The 16,661-nt window shown below is 40.7% G+C and overlaps 3 protein-coding genes across 3 annotated transcripts; all 3 read left to right on the top strand.

Annotated features, from left to right (window-relative positions):
* The first annotated feature begins 356 nt into the window (after positions 1-356).
* LOC109179350 lies at positions 357-1,546 on the top strand. Its single transcript, XM_019328855.1, has 2 exons — positions 357-1,344; positions 1,518-1,546. The coding sequence occupies exons 1-2, from the start codon at positions 357-359 to the stop codon at positions 1,544-1,546; spliced, it is 1,017 nt and encodes a 338-aa protein (XP_019184400.1).
* Positions 1,547-3,529: 1,983 nt separating this feature from the next.
* On the top strand, positions 3,530-4,315 carry LOC109179349 (uncharacterized mitochondrial protein AtMg00810-like). The gene has a single exon (XM_019328854.1). It carries the CDS (start codon positions 3,530-3,532, stop codon positions 4,313-4,315), a length of 786 nt encoding a protein of 261 aa, XP_019184399.1.
* A 3,692-nt stretch (positions 4,316-8,007) lies between these two features.
* LOC109179305 (proteinase inhibitor type-2 CEVI57-like) lies at positions 8,008-16,045 on the top strand. The gene is made up of 2 exons (XM_019328810.1): positions 8,008-8,123; positions 15,723-16,045. Exons 1-2 carry the CDS (start codon positions 8,066-8,068, stop codon positions 15,950-15,952), a joined length of 288 nt encoding a protein of 95 aa, XP_019184355.1. The 5' UTR covers positions 8,008-8,065; the 3' UTR covers positions 15,953-16,045.
* Positions 16,046-16,661: the final 616 nt, after the last annotated feature.

Raw genomic sequence — 16,661 nt, 5'->3', positions numbered from 1 at the left:
ATTGTATAATGTAGTCTTATAGTATGTGGTTATTATTAGTTAGTCAAGGCTAGTTCTACTCATCAGGGTTAGTTAGAGTTTTAGTTGTGATATACTCTGTAATCTTTATCCGGTTTCTAATTAAATCGAAAGACATTCTCTTATCTGGTATCAGCCGGGACTCGATCCTATTTTCTCATCTCCACCGTCAAATTACCCCCTCTCCACCGTAACCTCCACCACCAAATTATCTGTTTTTCCACCTTCTGACCGAGATGTCTTCGAACTCTTCTGAGCACACCCCTTCCGCCGCTGCCGCCGGTACGCCATCTCCGGTCGCCGGAAGCTCTCTCGCAGGCGCCCACCACTATGTAACCATGAAGCTGACATCCCGGAAATTCTTGTTCTGGCGTACGCAGCTGCTCCCATTTCTTTGGAGCCAGGAACTCCTCGGTTATGTAGATGGTAGCCTGTCATGCCCGCCGGCAACGATCGCCGCCCCTTCGTCATCTGCGGATTCCAGTACCATTCCGGCGGTCAGCGTTGTTCCGAATCCAGCATACCAAGTCTGGGTGAAACAGGATCAATTGATTCTTTCACTTGTGATCTCGTCGATGTCGGATGAGGTCTTGTACCTTGCGCTTGGCCGAAACATGTCTGCTGCGATGTGGGAGTCCATCACCACGGCGCTAGGGTCCTCCAGCCAAGCTAAGTGTCTCAATCTGTTGGCGCAGTTCCAGCTTCTCCGCCAAGGGAATTCCACCACCGCTGATTATCTCGGGCGCGCGGGTGTGTTGGTGGAGTCTCTAATCCAGGCCGGCAGGCCTTTATCGTTGATGGAGCAAAATTTGTACGTCATCCGCGGCCTGCGTCCGGAACTGAAAACGTTGGCGGCCTCCTTCACCTCCGGCAGTGCAGTCACCCTTGCGCATCTTTCGGACTATCTGCAAGCAAATGAATTCATTCTGGTGGATGATTTCCCTGCTGCCGACGAAATTGCTGCCCACTCGGCGTTCTATGCCGGCAATGGTCGTGGTGTGTCTTCTGGAGGCGGACGACATCAACAACAATCGGGTCGAGGCTCCTCGTCCGGTGGCCGTGGTGGGCGCGGTGGCCGGCAGAACCGAGGTGGCCGCGGAGGTCCTCGGTGCCAGATTTGTCGCTCCCATGGACATTCGGCTATGTACTGCTTCAAGTGGTATCATCCGCAACTGGCCGCGCCGCAAGCTCACGTCGCCGTGTCGGGCGACACTCCGCCGGCTCCGGACACCGGTGCCACCGCGCATGCGACCCCCGATACGAACATGTTGGGGCAGTCGGAGGAATACACTGGTTCTGATGTGCTACATGTGGGTAATGGTGCAGGTTTGGCTATTACTAGAGTCGGTCGTGCATCTCTCCCTTCCGAGTCAAAATCTCTCTGTTTAAATAATATATTGCATGTCCCGAGTCTCTCGGTCCCATTACTTTCTGTTCATAAATTTGCAGTTGATAACGGTGTATACTTTGAGTTTCATGATTCCTGTTTTTTTGTGAAGGATTCCATCACCAAAGTGGTCCTGCTTAGAGGTCCGGCTATGGGCGGACTTTACAAGCTTTCGGCGTCACCTTCACATTTTGCGTATGTCAGTTCCCGGGCCACCCCTACGGTTTGGCACCAAAGGCTCGGTCACCCGCATAAAACTGTCCAGAATAAAGTTCTACAAAGTTACCCAGTTAAATCCAATAAAAATGATCTAGTCAATTCCTGCGTCTCGTGCCATCTTGGGAATCATCGCGTTTTAAATTAGACAGTGTACCACGTTCTAGTGAAAATGTACTAGATCTTATTTTTACCGACATTTGGGGACCATCCCCGGTACTATCTGTTAGTGGTTATTGTTATTTCTGTTTATTTGTAGATGATTTCTCCCGCTTCTGCTGGTTTTATCTATTACGGGTAAAATCAGACATATATAAATGTTTCGAGTCGTTTCGTGTTTTGGTCGAGCGCCAATTTGGGCGTTCTATAAAGTCAATCCAATCTGATCTAGGGGGTGAGTACAGAAAATTACATACTGTATTTCAAACCTTAGACATTAATCACCGCCAGTCATGTGCATACACACATGAGCAAAATGGGCGTGTAGAGCGCCGTAATAGACACATTGTCGAAATGGGCCTAACTCTACTTGCTGAGGGAAAAGTACCTCACGAATATTGGGAATATGCCTTTGAAACAGCAACTATCTTAATCAACTACTTACCGTCTTCTGCCATTAATTATGATAGCCCATACACTCGTCTCTTCAAAATACCACCTCTGTATACCTTCCTTCGCGTCTTCGGGTGTCAGTGTTACCCATATCTACGCCCATATAACAGGCATAAGATAGAGTACCGCTCCACCCCATGCGTCTTCCTAGGTTACCCATCCTCCTTTAGGGGATACAGATGCACTGACTTGGCTACTGGTAAGACCTATATCTGCCGCCATGTCCGTTTTGATGAACATGTGTTTCATTTTTCAGCAAAAAATGTGCAACAAGTTTCGCCTCTACCGATTTTACCGTGGGCGGCAGCACCTGTTGTCACGACCAGTACATCTTTAGTGCCCACTGATCCACCGGGCCCCCGAGAGGTTGTTGAGTCTGAGCCCATACCCTTAGCGCGTGATCCACCACAACTGGCGATCACTCACACTGCCCCGGCACGGACCCGTAAGCGACGTGCTCAACTACAGGGGTGAGACCATGTCATGCGTCTTCGTCACATGACTAAGGGTACGGACGAGCCTTTTCAGGCCTTGACTGTCAGTTCAGACCCGACGTGTTATTCACAGGCCGTTGAACATGCACACTGGCGTGAGGCTATGGATCAGGAGTTTAATGCTCTTCTCCACAATCATACCTGGCGCCTAGTCCCACCTAAACCTCATATGAATATTATTGGTTGCAAGTGGGTGTTCCGCACTAAGCGCACTGCGGATGGGTCAGTTGAGCGATATAAAGCTCGTTTGGTAGCCAAAGGGTATAACCAGGTTGCAGGGGAGGACTTTTTTGACACATTTAGTCCAGTAGTCAAACCCACTACAGTTCGAATACTGTTTTCATTGGCTGTATCCAAGGGTTGGACTCTACGGCAACTAGATGTTCACAACGCCTTCCTAAACAGCCACCTAGCCGAAACAGTTTACATGAAGCAGCCACCAGGGTATGAGGATCCTACAACACCTGGTTATGTGTGTCACCTACAACGGTCTCTTTACGGGTTGAAACAGGAACCCAGAGCCTGGTTCAAGCGTCTCCATGATTTTCTGTTATCCACAGGTTTTCAGGCGTCCATAACCGATGTCTCTTTGTTTTATTACACTGCAGGAGACTCCCGTGTGTTTTTGTTGGTCTACGTAGATGGCATCATTATGATGGGCAATGATGCCAAACTTGTGACTACTTTACTATAGCGACTGCCTACAACCTTCAAAATTCGAGATCTAGGAGCGCAGGGATTTTTTTTGGGTATCGAGACAGTTGTGGTAGGCGATGGTCTCCTTTTATCGCAACGGCACTACATGACGGATCTTCTTGGCCACTCGGGTATGGTTGACTGTAAGCCGCTTGCCACTCCAGCAGCTGTCACCAAGTCAATCACTACGGTGGATACCCCGTATGATAATCCGACACAGTATCGACGCATTGTTGGCGCGTTACAGTATCTGACGATCACGCGTCCAGACTTGTCTTATGCTGTCAATCGACTTTGTCAGTTCATGCATTCCCCGACAGAAGATCACTGGAATCTAGTAAAACGAGTCCTTCGATACATCAAAGGTACTTTAGACTATGGGTTGCAGCTTATTCCGTCCGCTTCTACTGCCATTCATGCCTACTCTGATTCAGACTGGGCTGGCTGTCCCGTCGACAGGAAGAGTACAAGTGGTTATGCTGTTTATCTGGGTTCCAATCTCATCTCATGGTTGTCCAAGAAACAGCGCATTGTGGCTCGTTCTTCCACTGAAGCTGAGTATAAAACGTTAGTTGATGTATCCGCTGAGGTCACCTGGGTTGTTTCATTACTTCAGGAGCTTGGGTTACACTCTGGTCAACCTGCGACACTATGGTGTGACAATCTTGGTGCAACGTATCTATGTGCAAACCCGGTCTTCCATGCTCGCACTAAACAAGTGGAAATTGACTACCACTTCGTTCGTTACAAAGTTGCTTCAGGGGATTTCGTGGTGAATTATGTGTCTACTACTGATCAGCTAGACGATATCTTCACCAAACCGCTTCCGTCACCGCGTTTTTCTACTCTACGAGGCAAGCTCAATGTGGCCTCTCTGCCGTCTTGTGCTTGAGGGGGTGTATTAGTGAAGTTATTATTTTCATATTATTATTGTATAATGTATAGTCTTATAGTATGTGGTTATTATTAGTTAGTCAAGGCTAGTTCTACTTATCAGGGTTAGTTAGAGTTTTAGTTGTGATATACTCTGTAATCTTTATCCTATTTCTAATTGAATCGAAAGACATTCTCTAATCGTAATAATATGTATTTTTTTTTTTTGAAAAGGTGTAATAATATGTATTGATAACTTGTACAGTGATAAGAAAATTTTATAATTATCATTTTTCCTTTTTTTTTTTAAATTTATATACAAATTTTAGTAACATAATATTTCGTTAACTTTTATTATTCTTAACTTACTCACAGCAAATATTTTCTAACATAATAATAATAATAATAATAATAATAATAATAATATAATAAAAATAATAAAAATAATAATAACAACAACAACAATGAATATTTTGTTTTTATATTATTTCCTAATAATTAAATTAATGTAAACAAAAAATAAAACTCAGACCTTTTTTTTTTATTTTTATTCTTTTTGCAACTATTTTCTTATATGTGGTAAGAATTAAAATATAATATTATTTACTTATTTGGTTTTTTCTTTCAGAAAAAAAATGATTTTATTGAGGATTAAACACTCGGCGAGCAACAAAACCCCAGAGATCATACAGAAAAGCCACATGAACAGAAGCACGCAAAGTCTCTAGGGGTGTTCAATCGGTTAACCGTTCGGTTAACCGAACCGTTTTAACCGAACCGAATTAACCGAAGTTTTTTTTCCTTTAACCGTTAACCGAACCGAAGTTTGCTCTACCGAATTCACCGAACCGAAATTTTTTTCGGTTAATCGGTCGGTTAACCGATTAACCGAACTTTTTAAAGCTAAAATTTAAAATTCTAAAAATAACACTTAAAATAATAAATCGCATTAAAATAAAATACATATCATAATACATTCATAACAAAATATAAATAACATGAATTATAAACTCCAAACATCCATAATTTCAAATTAGTATTTATATTTATATTATTATTTTTATATATATATTAAAAACTTCGGTTAACCGTTCGGTTAATTCGGTTAACCGACCTTTCGAACCGAATTAACCGTTAACCGAAATTTTAAAATTCCTTTAACCATTAACCGAACCGAAAAAGTTCGGTTCGAAAACGGTTAACCGAACTTTGTCGGTTCGGTCGGTTAACCGAAAATTATCCGAAGTTTGCACACCCCTAAAAGTCTCAACGAAATGATAGACCGTAAAAGATGGGTGACTCAAGCCCACTAAAGGTAAAGCATCAGCAACACTATTGGCCTCCCAAAAAATGTGACAGATAGAGCCCAACCAAGAGAAAAGTAATGTGTAAATACGATCAATAGCACCACGAACAAACCAAGGAACGGACAAAGAAGACAATTTAAAGTAATTGGCAAGCATGAGAGAGTCCACCTCAACAAGCACTAGTTGAATGACCATCAACTCACACCATCTGATCGCTAGATCCAATGATTAGGCCTATGCCTCTAAAGTCGAGGACACAGACAGTGGGAAATGAAGAGCCATAACAAGGGAGCTCTCTGGGTCTCTTAGACAAGCACCACCAATCACGTCACTATTGGAGAATGTAGCGTTAGTATTGAGTTTGAGTCGTCCTGAGGGCGGTCGAAGCCATTTGATCAATCTAATTACCTTTCGCCGCAGGAGAGCAAAAGGATGAAACAATTCCCTCATCAACTATAATGAGGTACGAACAGGTCCAACACTGAAGTGGGTGAACATGCATGTTTCATTTTCTGGATTTGCAACAGTGTTGTAGTTTCGACATCTTTTCAATACGTCAAGTGTGTCACGATGTTCTATTGCGGCCCTACATTGACATTTTTAATAATGAGTTTTAGATGTAGCTATGTTAGATAATGGTCTAATTACCATTTACATATTATTATCAGCATAAAAGCATACCAGTTCTTTAGGTGTTCAGCTCAAGGTACTTTTAGTTCAACCATTATTGTTGAATGAGTTATTGTGGATAAAGAAATTCCTAGTTTATTTAAGTAATAAGATTCGATAAGGTAGTAAAATTTTATACATTTTAAATCATCTTAATAAAAAATACGATTTACCTTTAAAGTGAAGTGTGATATAATCTAGAGATATTACGGGATAGTTTCCCGCTTCAATTTCTTCGATTATTTTAATACCCTCTTTTTCAACAAATCCTCCCCAAGTAGTTAATATGACTGACTATTGTTTTTTTTTATTTTTTTTCCATGGTATTATAAAATATTTGGTAATTAAATAAATATATAAACGTATTTTGTATTATAACTTTAATATTTAATTACAAGAGTGTAAAAAGAAGACAATGAACAAGGTGGTGAATATAATCAAGGCTAAAGTGTCATCCCGCACAATGAACCAATCCTGATTATTCATGTCGCACTATGATTTTTAAAAAATGATATTTAGAGCCATAAACCATAATTTTTGTTCATCTAGAACTTTTTACAGGTTTCCTACAGGTTACCAGTAATAATATTGCTGACATAAAATTTTTTATTAGTTTTTTTTTTTTTCTTTCACCTTCGTATTAATTTTTGTATAGGCATGCTCTGCGTTTTTCGCTTCTCGTTTCTCCGATTAGGCCTGCTCTGTATAGGCATTCTCTACGGAGTTTGGTATTGGAGAAACGAGAAGCGAAAAACGCAGAGCATGCCTATACAGAGCAGGCCTAATCGGAGAAACGAGAAGCGAAAAACGCAAAGCAGGCCTATACGTTTAGCAAAAAAAAAAAGTTACGAAAAAAATAATACGAAGGTGAAAGAAGAAACGAGAAGCGAAAAACGCAGAGCATGCCTATACGTTTAGGAAAAAAAGAAAAATACGAAAAAAATTATAATACGAAAGAAGAAAAATACAAAAAAAAAAAAAAAAAAAAAAAAAAAAAAAAACTAATAAAGAATTTCATGTCAGCAATATTATTACTGGTAACCTGTAGGGCTGTAGGAAAACCTGTAAAAAGTTTTAGACGAAAAAAAAATTATGGTTTATGACTCTAAATATCACTTTTTAAAGATTATGCTGCGGCATGAATAATCAGGATTGGTTCACGGTGCGAGATGACACTTTAGTCTATAATTAATTAATGAATTTGAAGGTAATGAATATTTGAATTATAGAAAATAAAGACAAAAATCTACCACATCAATTAAGTAAAGTCCTCAAGTTGTGACTATCGGGCTTAATTTGATCTGTGCCCTTATTTATAATCTACTGTCAACAAATCAACTGAGTTGTTCATATACGATTATCTTACCATTACTTACGTTAGAGTAGTGTTAAATAGATGGTGGTTTGTCATATCAGTGCAGTAAAAGAATACAAAAATCACAGGAGTCAAACATGAAAGCAAGGTGTCAACAAAGAAGTCTGACAGATGGGCGATCCAAGCTATCCTCGTAAATATATACATCTGATCTGCATGCATGCATGCATTTTGAATAGAGGACACCTTGCTCTAATCTAAACCATAGATAAACAATTCATTTTTAATCTGTTTAATTAATTAATTATTGGATAGTGTTTGATAAATGTTATGTGGCATTATATTGATGAGTGTATGTTATAAATGGGATATATATATACTAGTACAACACTTTGATCTCATCAACCAAACATACATACAACACACTTACACACCTTTCAAGAAGTGAGAATTATTGAAGCTAATTAAGGTAGCATCCATGGCGGCAAGCGGCACCAAACTTGGCCCCGTCACTCTCCTCCTCCTTCTCCTCTGCGGTATATACCACGTTGTCGTCTAGCACTCTAGCTTGTTCCTTTTTAATAGAAAATAATGACATGTCTAGTAGAGAGGAATTTAATTCTTTTTGTAAAACTTTGAAGTCTGGTCGAGAGGAATTACAATTTTATGGAATTATAATTTTTTAAATTTGATGAATTACAAATCTTATATTTCTTAGGAATGGTCAGGGACGGAGCCAGAGGGGGGCAGGGGGTCAGCTGCCCCCCCCCCTCACCCTACCCCCACCCAATATATAATATGTATATGTATATATGTATATATAGTATATGTTTTAGTATTAGTATAAAAAAACTAGTACATACTAATAAGTATGGAGTTAGATTAGTTGGTGGAGTATATCTAAGGTACTAGGAAAGGTCTTGGGTTCAAAACCTTGCATTAGCATAGTTTGTCCTTCCCCTATGACTTTAACACATTTACTTTTTTAATATTTAACACACACACACACACACACACACATATATATATATAACATTCTTTTATATTAATACTGATATGTATAATTTATAATGTGTTTTCTATTCAAATTATTTTATTAAATTACAATTATATTTCTTAAGTAATGGTTATATAAAAAGAAATTCTTAGGTAATTTTTTTTTTTAATTATATCTTTTGTTTTAATGTTTCGCTTTTACTGAAAAAAATTTCTAAATCCATCCTATTTCGCCCCCCCTCAATCGAATTTCTGGCTCCGTCCTTGGGAATGGTAACTATATAATATATATATGGAAATAAATTTGGAGTGTAAGGATTAAAATGTCCTCCCTAATAATATTATATCTTTCCTTATAAATTATAATTATATGGACATTTTAATTTTTCTACTACTTATTCCGTTCCCAAAATATTATAATTGAAATTCTTAGTAATTCTATTCATAGAAAATAATAAAATTTGAATTTATAATTTATTTTCAGCTTATCCTTTCTCCACAAAATTACAATTCATTTGCCCTTTGATTGTCTCATTGCAACAAACGGCCTGTAAAAGTTTTATCTAAAGGTGTGTTTGATTCATGGGTTTACACATCAAGAATAAAAATCAAAATCATAGTTAATGTTTAGTTGACAACTTTTTAAAACACAACTATGAGATTTTATTACGTCTTCAATTTTAAACCAATTTCCTAATTAAAAACATATATCATCTCATCTTATTGGTAATATGATTTTTAAGTTTGGATTAGTGTTTTTAAATTTTTGATTTGATTTTTTTGTTCATATCGGTGTTTTTTTGTCATTATATATATATATATATATATATATATATATATATATATATATATATTATTTTTTTTTTTGAAAACCAAAAACTTCATATATTGCTTTAACTTAACCCCGAAGGAATAAACGATGGGAGGGACTCCCTCCAGATAGAGCGTTCATGTACTGCTCCTACATGTTTAGCTAAAGCATGAGCAACCAAATTGGTGCCTCTGCGTACAAACTTAATAGAATGAGCTGGGAATGAATTAAACAAACGTAAACATGAATCTAAAACAATGCCAAGATACGAACGAAATAAACTGACGTCTCGAAAGCTATCCACGAGAACTGCGCAGTCCGTCAAAATAACAATACTTTGATAATTGTGGTCCTGAAGCCATGAGAGAGCCTCACGTATTGCCATTGCTTCGGCTAAAAGCGGATCATATGGGCAAGAGAGAGGGCCATTTACCGCTGCTATAAAAACACCTTCCGGGTTGCGCACATAGAAGCCGAAAGTTGGGGCGTGTTGTGATCCATAAAATCCAGCGTCCGTACTACATATCACGGCATCGTGGGGGAGAGATGCAGCAGCCCCGTGTGGTATGGCAGGCAAAACTTCAGACTGCGTCTGTAGCAAAGCAGTAACATTGGGCGGTAACAGCGAAACACTGCCATGAGCATTTGCTTTATTCCATACGGCCCAGGTTCGGTGAAAAGATGCACAAAGCTGCGACGGGTTAGGCAAAGCGAGGTCCCAAACCGCCATGTTTCGGGCCCTCCATATTTCGTAGAGTATTTCACATATTTGATCTTTTAGAAACCCAGTAGATATTGCTGAGTTCCCTAGCCAAAGCTCCACCCACTGCACAAAATCATGATCACCAAAGTTAGGGAGTTGTAGTTGTGAAACATTCCACACATGTCTAGCATAAACACAATTGCATAAAATGTGCATAACATCTTCTTCAAGCACACCACAAGCAGGGCACACATTTGGAATTTCCACTCTTCTTCTAACCAGGTTAGTAATTGTTGGAAAAATATTAGTGATAGCTCTCCAAAGGAAAATCTTCCATTTGGGGGGAACCTGTAATTTCCAAATGTTATTCCATATTGCATCACTTGGGGCATTAATTTCCCCCAGCTGCCTATAACCATTTTTGACCGTATATACCCCCCTTATATCACCCGCCCAGTACCAATCATCTTTAAAATCCACACACACCGGGGTTTGTAAAATCAAGCCAGCATCCCTGGGAACAAATAACTGCAATATTAGATCCTGATTCCAAATTCCCTGGTCATAATCTATTAAGTCTGCCACCAACAAATCAAGGTGTTGCGCAGGCTGATCTGAGTGAACAAACGGGTCATGGGAGTCAGTCAACCAGGGGAGGTCCCAGACTTTAGTCATTCTTCCGTTGCCAATTCTCCGCCTGCAACCACTTCGAACAAGATCCTGACTGGCCATTATACTTCTCCACACATAACTTGGGTTACCACCAAGCGTGGCCTCATAAAAGGTAGAGTTAGGAAAATACCTTGCCTTAAAGATCCTGGCCACTAGAGAGTCTGGGCAAGTCAACAATCTCCACCCTTGCTTCCCTAGAAGTGCCAAATTAAACTCATGCAGCCTTTTAAAACCCATGACTCCATACTTCTTGGGCACACACATCTTGTCCCAGGCCATCCAGTGAATGCCATCTACCACATTACTTTTACCCCACCAGTATCTATTCATTAGTCTTTCCAATGAGACACATAAAGACATAGGTAACAGATAGATACTCATAGTGTAGGTTGGCATTGCCTGTGCCACACTTTTCAATAGCACCTCTTTACCTGCCATAGATAACAGTCTCTTATTCCAGGAGCCAAACCGCTGTTTCAATTTTTGCTCAATATAAGAGAAAACCACCCTCCTGTTTCTTCCAATAACTGAAGGGAGACCCAGGTATTTCCCAAAATCCTCAGCTTGCTCAACTCCTAGCTCATCAGCAATATCGTTCCTGACCCCCAAAACAGTGTTACGGCTAAAAGAAATATTGGATTTATGATAATTAACTGATTGGCCTGAAAATTCCTCATAAACCGCTAGACAACGTTTCACCTCCATAGCTTCTTTCATATTCGCCTTAAAGAATAGTAGGCTATCATCCGCAAAGAAAAGATGCGAAATAGGTGGAGCTCCACGAGCTACCCTGCAACCATGTATCCGTCCTTTTGCCTGAGCGTCCTGCAACAAGAGGGACAAGCCTTCTGCACATATAATAAAAAGGTACGGAGACAGTGGATCTCCTTGCCTTAAACCCCTAGATGGGATTATCTCTTTACTCGGCTTCCCATTGACCAGCACCCTGTACCTGACTGTCCGTACACAGAGCATGATAAGTCTGACCCATTTTTCATCAAAACCCAGCCCCAACAACATACGCTCCACAAATGGCCACTCCATACGATCATAGGCCTTGGCCATATCCAATTTACGGGCCGCCCAACCTACCTGCCCTAACTGTTTCCTTCGTAGATAATGACCAACCTCGAACGCAATAAGAATGTTATCCGAGATGAGCCTACCTGGCAAAAAGGCACTCTGAGACTCTGAGATAATACTATCAAGCAGTGGTTTCATACGATTAGCAATCATTTTGGCCATCAGTTTATATATCACATTACACAAAGCAATAGGCCTGAGATCCGCAACAAACTCAGGGGCTGTTTTTTTAGGGATTAGCACAATATTCGCATCATTCAACTCTAAGGGGAAGGATGATTGAGATAAACAATTAAGGACAAAATCAGTAACATCCTTACCAAGAAGATCCCAGAATGCCTGATAGAAACCCGGATTCATACCATCCGGTCCTGGTGACTTATCTTTCCCCATGGAAAACAAGGCGCACTTAACCTCCTCAAGCTCAAACGGACGGAGAAGATCATCGTTTTGCTCACGTGTGACACGTGGTGTGAGGGTATCCACGTGGAACACACCGGTCCCACGGCTGGACCGAAATATCTGCTCATAATAGCTCGTGACCAGCGAGGTTAGGTCATCCCCCTCCTTCCAAACCCCATTCTCATCCTTAAGCTTCATAACAAAATTTTTCCTTTTCCGGTACGTGGCGTACTGGTGGAAAAACTTTGTATTTCTATCCGCACCCTGCAGCCAGTGTTGCTTGGCCCTTTGTTTCCAGAAAGTCTCCTCCTGCGACAGAATGGAACACAACTGCTCATCCAACTGTCTAAACTGCCCCAAGGACGCCGGGTCCATACGCCCTCTCAAGGCATTCATATCCCGCCTTATTGTGTCAATCCTGGAACCAAATTTATGAAAATGGTCCCCTCCCCACTTCTTCAGGCCCTGGCCACACATCTACAACCTCTCCTATAACCCCAACCCCTGCGTACTCAACCACCTCTCCTCCATCACCCCTCTGCAGCCCTCATCCTCTAACCACGCATTCTCAAAACGAAAACCACGTGGTTCCCGAGTTGTAGCTGAGCCATTAATATCCAGAAAAAGGGCCGTATCATCCGACATTAAAGTCCGAATATTATATAGCCTGGCTCTATTATGAATCCCCAACCAAGCTGCATCCCCCACTGCTTTATCCAGCCTCTCCTCCACCCAATTTGGTGTCCCCTTACTTCGTTCCCAGGTAAAAGGGTACCCGATCATGGGAATAGTCGTCAAGTCGCAATCAGCAAGAGCCTCCCCAAACCCCTCTATCGAACCAGCTGGATGTGGCCGTCTACCTCTCTTCTCAAATTGATGAAGAAGATCGTTAAAATCCCCTACTACCACCCAAGGAAGATCAGATACATTCTTGAGTGATCGTAGAAAATCCCACGACTCCCTTCTCCTCGTGCTTTGAGCAAAACCATAATAGCAAGTAAGCCTCCAGTGATGACGATTTGGCAATGACACCACCAGATCAATGTGGTTATTAGAGTACTTAATTAACCGAGCGCTATTATTCTTTGCCCATAGGAAACCCATACCACCTTTCTATCTCACACTATCCACCCCAAAACCTCCTTCAAAACCAATCTTCACACGGAGTCTCTCCACATGACTCCTATCCACCATCGTCTCCATCAAGTACACAAAATCCGGCTTCCTTTTGGACACTAAGTCCACAATTTCGCGAACCGTCCGTGGATTGCCCAAGCCACGGTAGTTCCAACTTAGAATACTCATTGGGAAGGGCGGGCCTGATCAACAGGTCCCGCCAGAATAGAAGAATCAGAATCCACCAACATCACACCATCCTCCGCCTCCACCCTCCCCGTCACCTCCCTCACCACCCCCCGTCTCCGCTTCGGATCAACCCGCACCCCCTCCTCCTCCCCCTCATCCCGAAACCCCTCCCTCAAACCTGCCGCGAACGGCCTAGTCACACTGGCCGAACCTACTCCAGTGCCCGGCGTGCCCCGACACCAATCTGCCAGCAAGTCCGAACCGCGTCCTGGACGGTCCGCGATGGTCCGTGGGTCATGGACATCACCCCCCTCCCCACAGCTGAGACCCAATTCTCGGTGTCTCCGTTCCCCTTTTTGCAGCCAACTCTCCCCCACCGCCTTCGCCGGTAAATTGCCCCCAGCCTTCAAACTCGCACTAAAAGGATATTGCTCAGGTTTCAGGCGAGACACACGGGCATCCAGACAGAACTTATCTGTGTGCCCTAATTTTCCACAAAAGTAACAAAACATGTGCAACCGTTCATACCGGAAATTAACCCATGTCTATGAATTGTCCCGCAAAATCATCTTCATGCCCCTTTTCAGGGGTGCCGTTACCTCAATCGTAACCTTCACCCTGTAGAATTTAGTCCAAGGCCTCACAAAATTTCGTTCATCTAGCCGAATGAACAGCCCTAAATAATCCCCCACTTTCTCCAAGACTTTATCCGTTCGGTAACCAACCGGCAGATCATGAACCTGTATCCAATAATCAATCGTATTCAACGTGACCTGCGTGGGATGCTCGCCAGGCCGCAAAGGTTGACATACTAAGGTGGCGTTCTCAAACGCCCAAGGGCCATTCTCCAAAACATACGCCATGTCCGTGTCATGATAAAACGTGAACAAGTAAAGATTCGGTTGTACCTCTGTAACCTGTATCCCCATCAACGGCCTCCACACAGATGCCATTACCTGTCTCATCACATCAAATTTGATATTACGATCGGTTAGGAACCTGCCGACCAACTGCCAATACTGCCGCTCAACCTCAACTGTGACAACCGCACTCGGGTCCTCCTCAAACCGAACTCCCGTCTCCTCGTCTTCAAGAGTTATCTCCGCGCAACTCTGCACTAAATCACGGACTTCCATGCTACGTCCACCGTCCATGTTTCGTCCACCGCCCATGTTTCGTCCATTGTCCATGTTTCGCCCACGTGATCGAAACAGCAACGTGAACGAGAATCGAGAATAATTAACGTGATCAAAGAAGCAGCGTGATCGGGATCGAGAGTAAGCAAACGTGATCGAAGAAGCAAGAACGATATAAACCCTAGATGTCAGGGAGAGAGAGGAAAAACCCTAGATACCAGGGAGAGAGTTTATATATATATATATATATATATATATATATATATATATATATATATATATATATATATATATATATATATAAAAGGATCAATTGCTTTTCTTTTCTTTTTTGTTTTTGTATTTTTAAAATCTTTATTCATAGGGTTATACATAAACATACATTAATATTATGGCGAAAACTTGTGTGAGACTATTTCACCGTGAGACGGGTCGGGTCAAGATGAAAATGTATATTTATACGCACAAATGTCATACTTATATGCTCAAATTTAATACTAGTCAGTAATAGAATTTTTGTTACTTATACGCACAAATGTCATACTTTTACATTTTGATTTAAAAGTGTTACATTTTTCTTTAAAAGTATTATATTTTTCCTTACAAGTAAGGGGCACTTGCCAACAATACTTATTATGAAAAATGTAATATTTTGATTGAAAGTATAATACTTTTACATCAAAATGCAAAAGTATTACATTTTTTCTGTTATAAGTAACAAATTTTTTATTCATGATTAGTATTTTATTTGAACATATAAGTATGACATTTCCGCTTATAAGTATGATATTTAGATGTTAATTCGACATGACTCTACGGGTCTCACGAATAAAGATTCGTGAAACAGTCTCACACAAGTGTGACACCTAATATTAGTAATCATTCCAATTTTACCTTTCTAACAAACATGCAAAATACTTTCAGAAAAGCCATTAATATTACAAATATGTGATTCACCTTCCGATTTCCATGTGCACACCCTAAGTTGTCAAGCGGCTAAAGGGTTTGATCGAGTTTATATATGCAGGCATTGTTGTGGAGGTGAAGCATGCAAATGCGCAATCGGAGCCTTGCCCTCGGAACTGCGACGGCCGAGCAAAGGTTATGCAATGCCCTTTTACGGACACGAAATATGGCGAACTTTGCACAAACTGTTGCATAGCAGCAATCATAGGCTGCACACTCTATGACCAGAATGGAACTCCCTATTGCCCAGAGGAACCATCGTCCTTCCGTAAGATCGTAACTGCGGTTTAGAAAGATCCGGCGGGCCGGCGGCACCAATAAAATGCAAACTTCAAGTTTGCTGTACGTACTGCATCTATCCTTGAATAATGAGGAGATTATTAGGCCTTCGCACTGTACTCATCTCAGATTTTACCTATGTGCATGCATGTGTTAATGAAATTATTAAGGAAATAGATCTGATCTACCAGAGTACAAGACTAAGACATATATTATGATTGAGTTATATATATATAATTTAGTTTAATTTTGTTTGTTTGTACCTGAAACAATTTGAGGGGATGTTTGGTAAATAGCTTTAGCTGATTGTGTTAGTGGATTTGACTAGTTGATTGCATTAGCTGATTGTGGAGAAGTGTTTGGTAAATTAGTTCTTAGTTGATAGTTGATTACATGCAAAATGACTTTTCACAAAAAAGTAATAGAAAAAGCTGTTTTGAACAAAATTTTGAATTTTAATATTTTGGAGCAATAAGTTGTTACAAAAACTTAATAAATCAAACACTTATATTTATTTTTTAACAAGTCAAATAGCTAATAATGATAAAATAAGCTAAAATTAAATGATAAACTAACTATATTATCAAACAGGTCCTAGTCTTGACACGTGTTGAATGAACAAATGTCATGACAACCGAAATCTTAATACAATAGGTCTCTTCCATAGAGAGTTAACATCAACTCCGTTGATTTTTTATTTTTTTTTGAAAGTTAAAACTTA

Source organism: Ipomoea nil, unplaced genomic scaffold, assembly GCF_001879475.1.
Source record: "Ipomoea nil cultivar Tokyo-kokei standard unplaced genomic scaffold, Asagao_1.1 scaffold0900, whole genome shotgun sequence".
Classification (NCBI taxonomy): Eukaryota; Viridiplantae; Streptophyta; class Magnoliopsida; order Solanales; family Convolvulaceae; genus Ipomoea; species Ipomoea nil.
This window is presented reverse-complemented; position numbering and strand designations above follow the sequence as displayed.

What these genes read in the sequence shown, in the direction of transcription:
- LOC109179349 (XM_019328854.1), top strand. Translation starts at nt 3,530, where the DNA reads ATGACGGATCTTCTTGGCCACTCGGGTATGGTTGACTGTAAGCCGCTT.
- LOC109179350 (XM_019328855.1), top strand. Translation starts at nt 357, where the DNA reads ATGAAGCTGACATCCCGGAAATTCTTGTTCTGGCGTACGCAGCTGCTC. An exon ending in ACATGTGGGTAATGGTGCAG is followed by an intron (nt 1,345 to 1,517) that starts GTTTGGCTATTA and finishes TTTTTTGTGAAG; the next exon opens with GATTCCATCACCAAAGTGGT.
- LOC109179305 (XM_019328810.1), top strand. Translation starts at nt 8,066, where the DNA reads ATGGCGGCAAGCGGCACCAAACTTGGCCCCGTCACTCTCCTCCTCCTT. An exon ending in CCTCCTCCTTCTCCTCTGCG is followed by an intron (nt 8,124 to 15,722) that starts GTATATACCACG and finishes TTATATATGCAG; the next exon opens with GCATTGTTGTGGAGGTGAAG.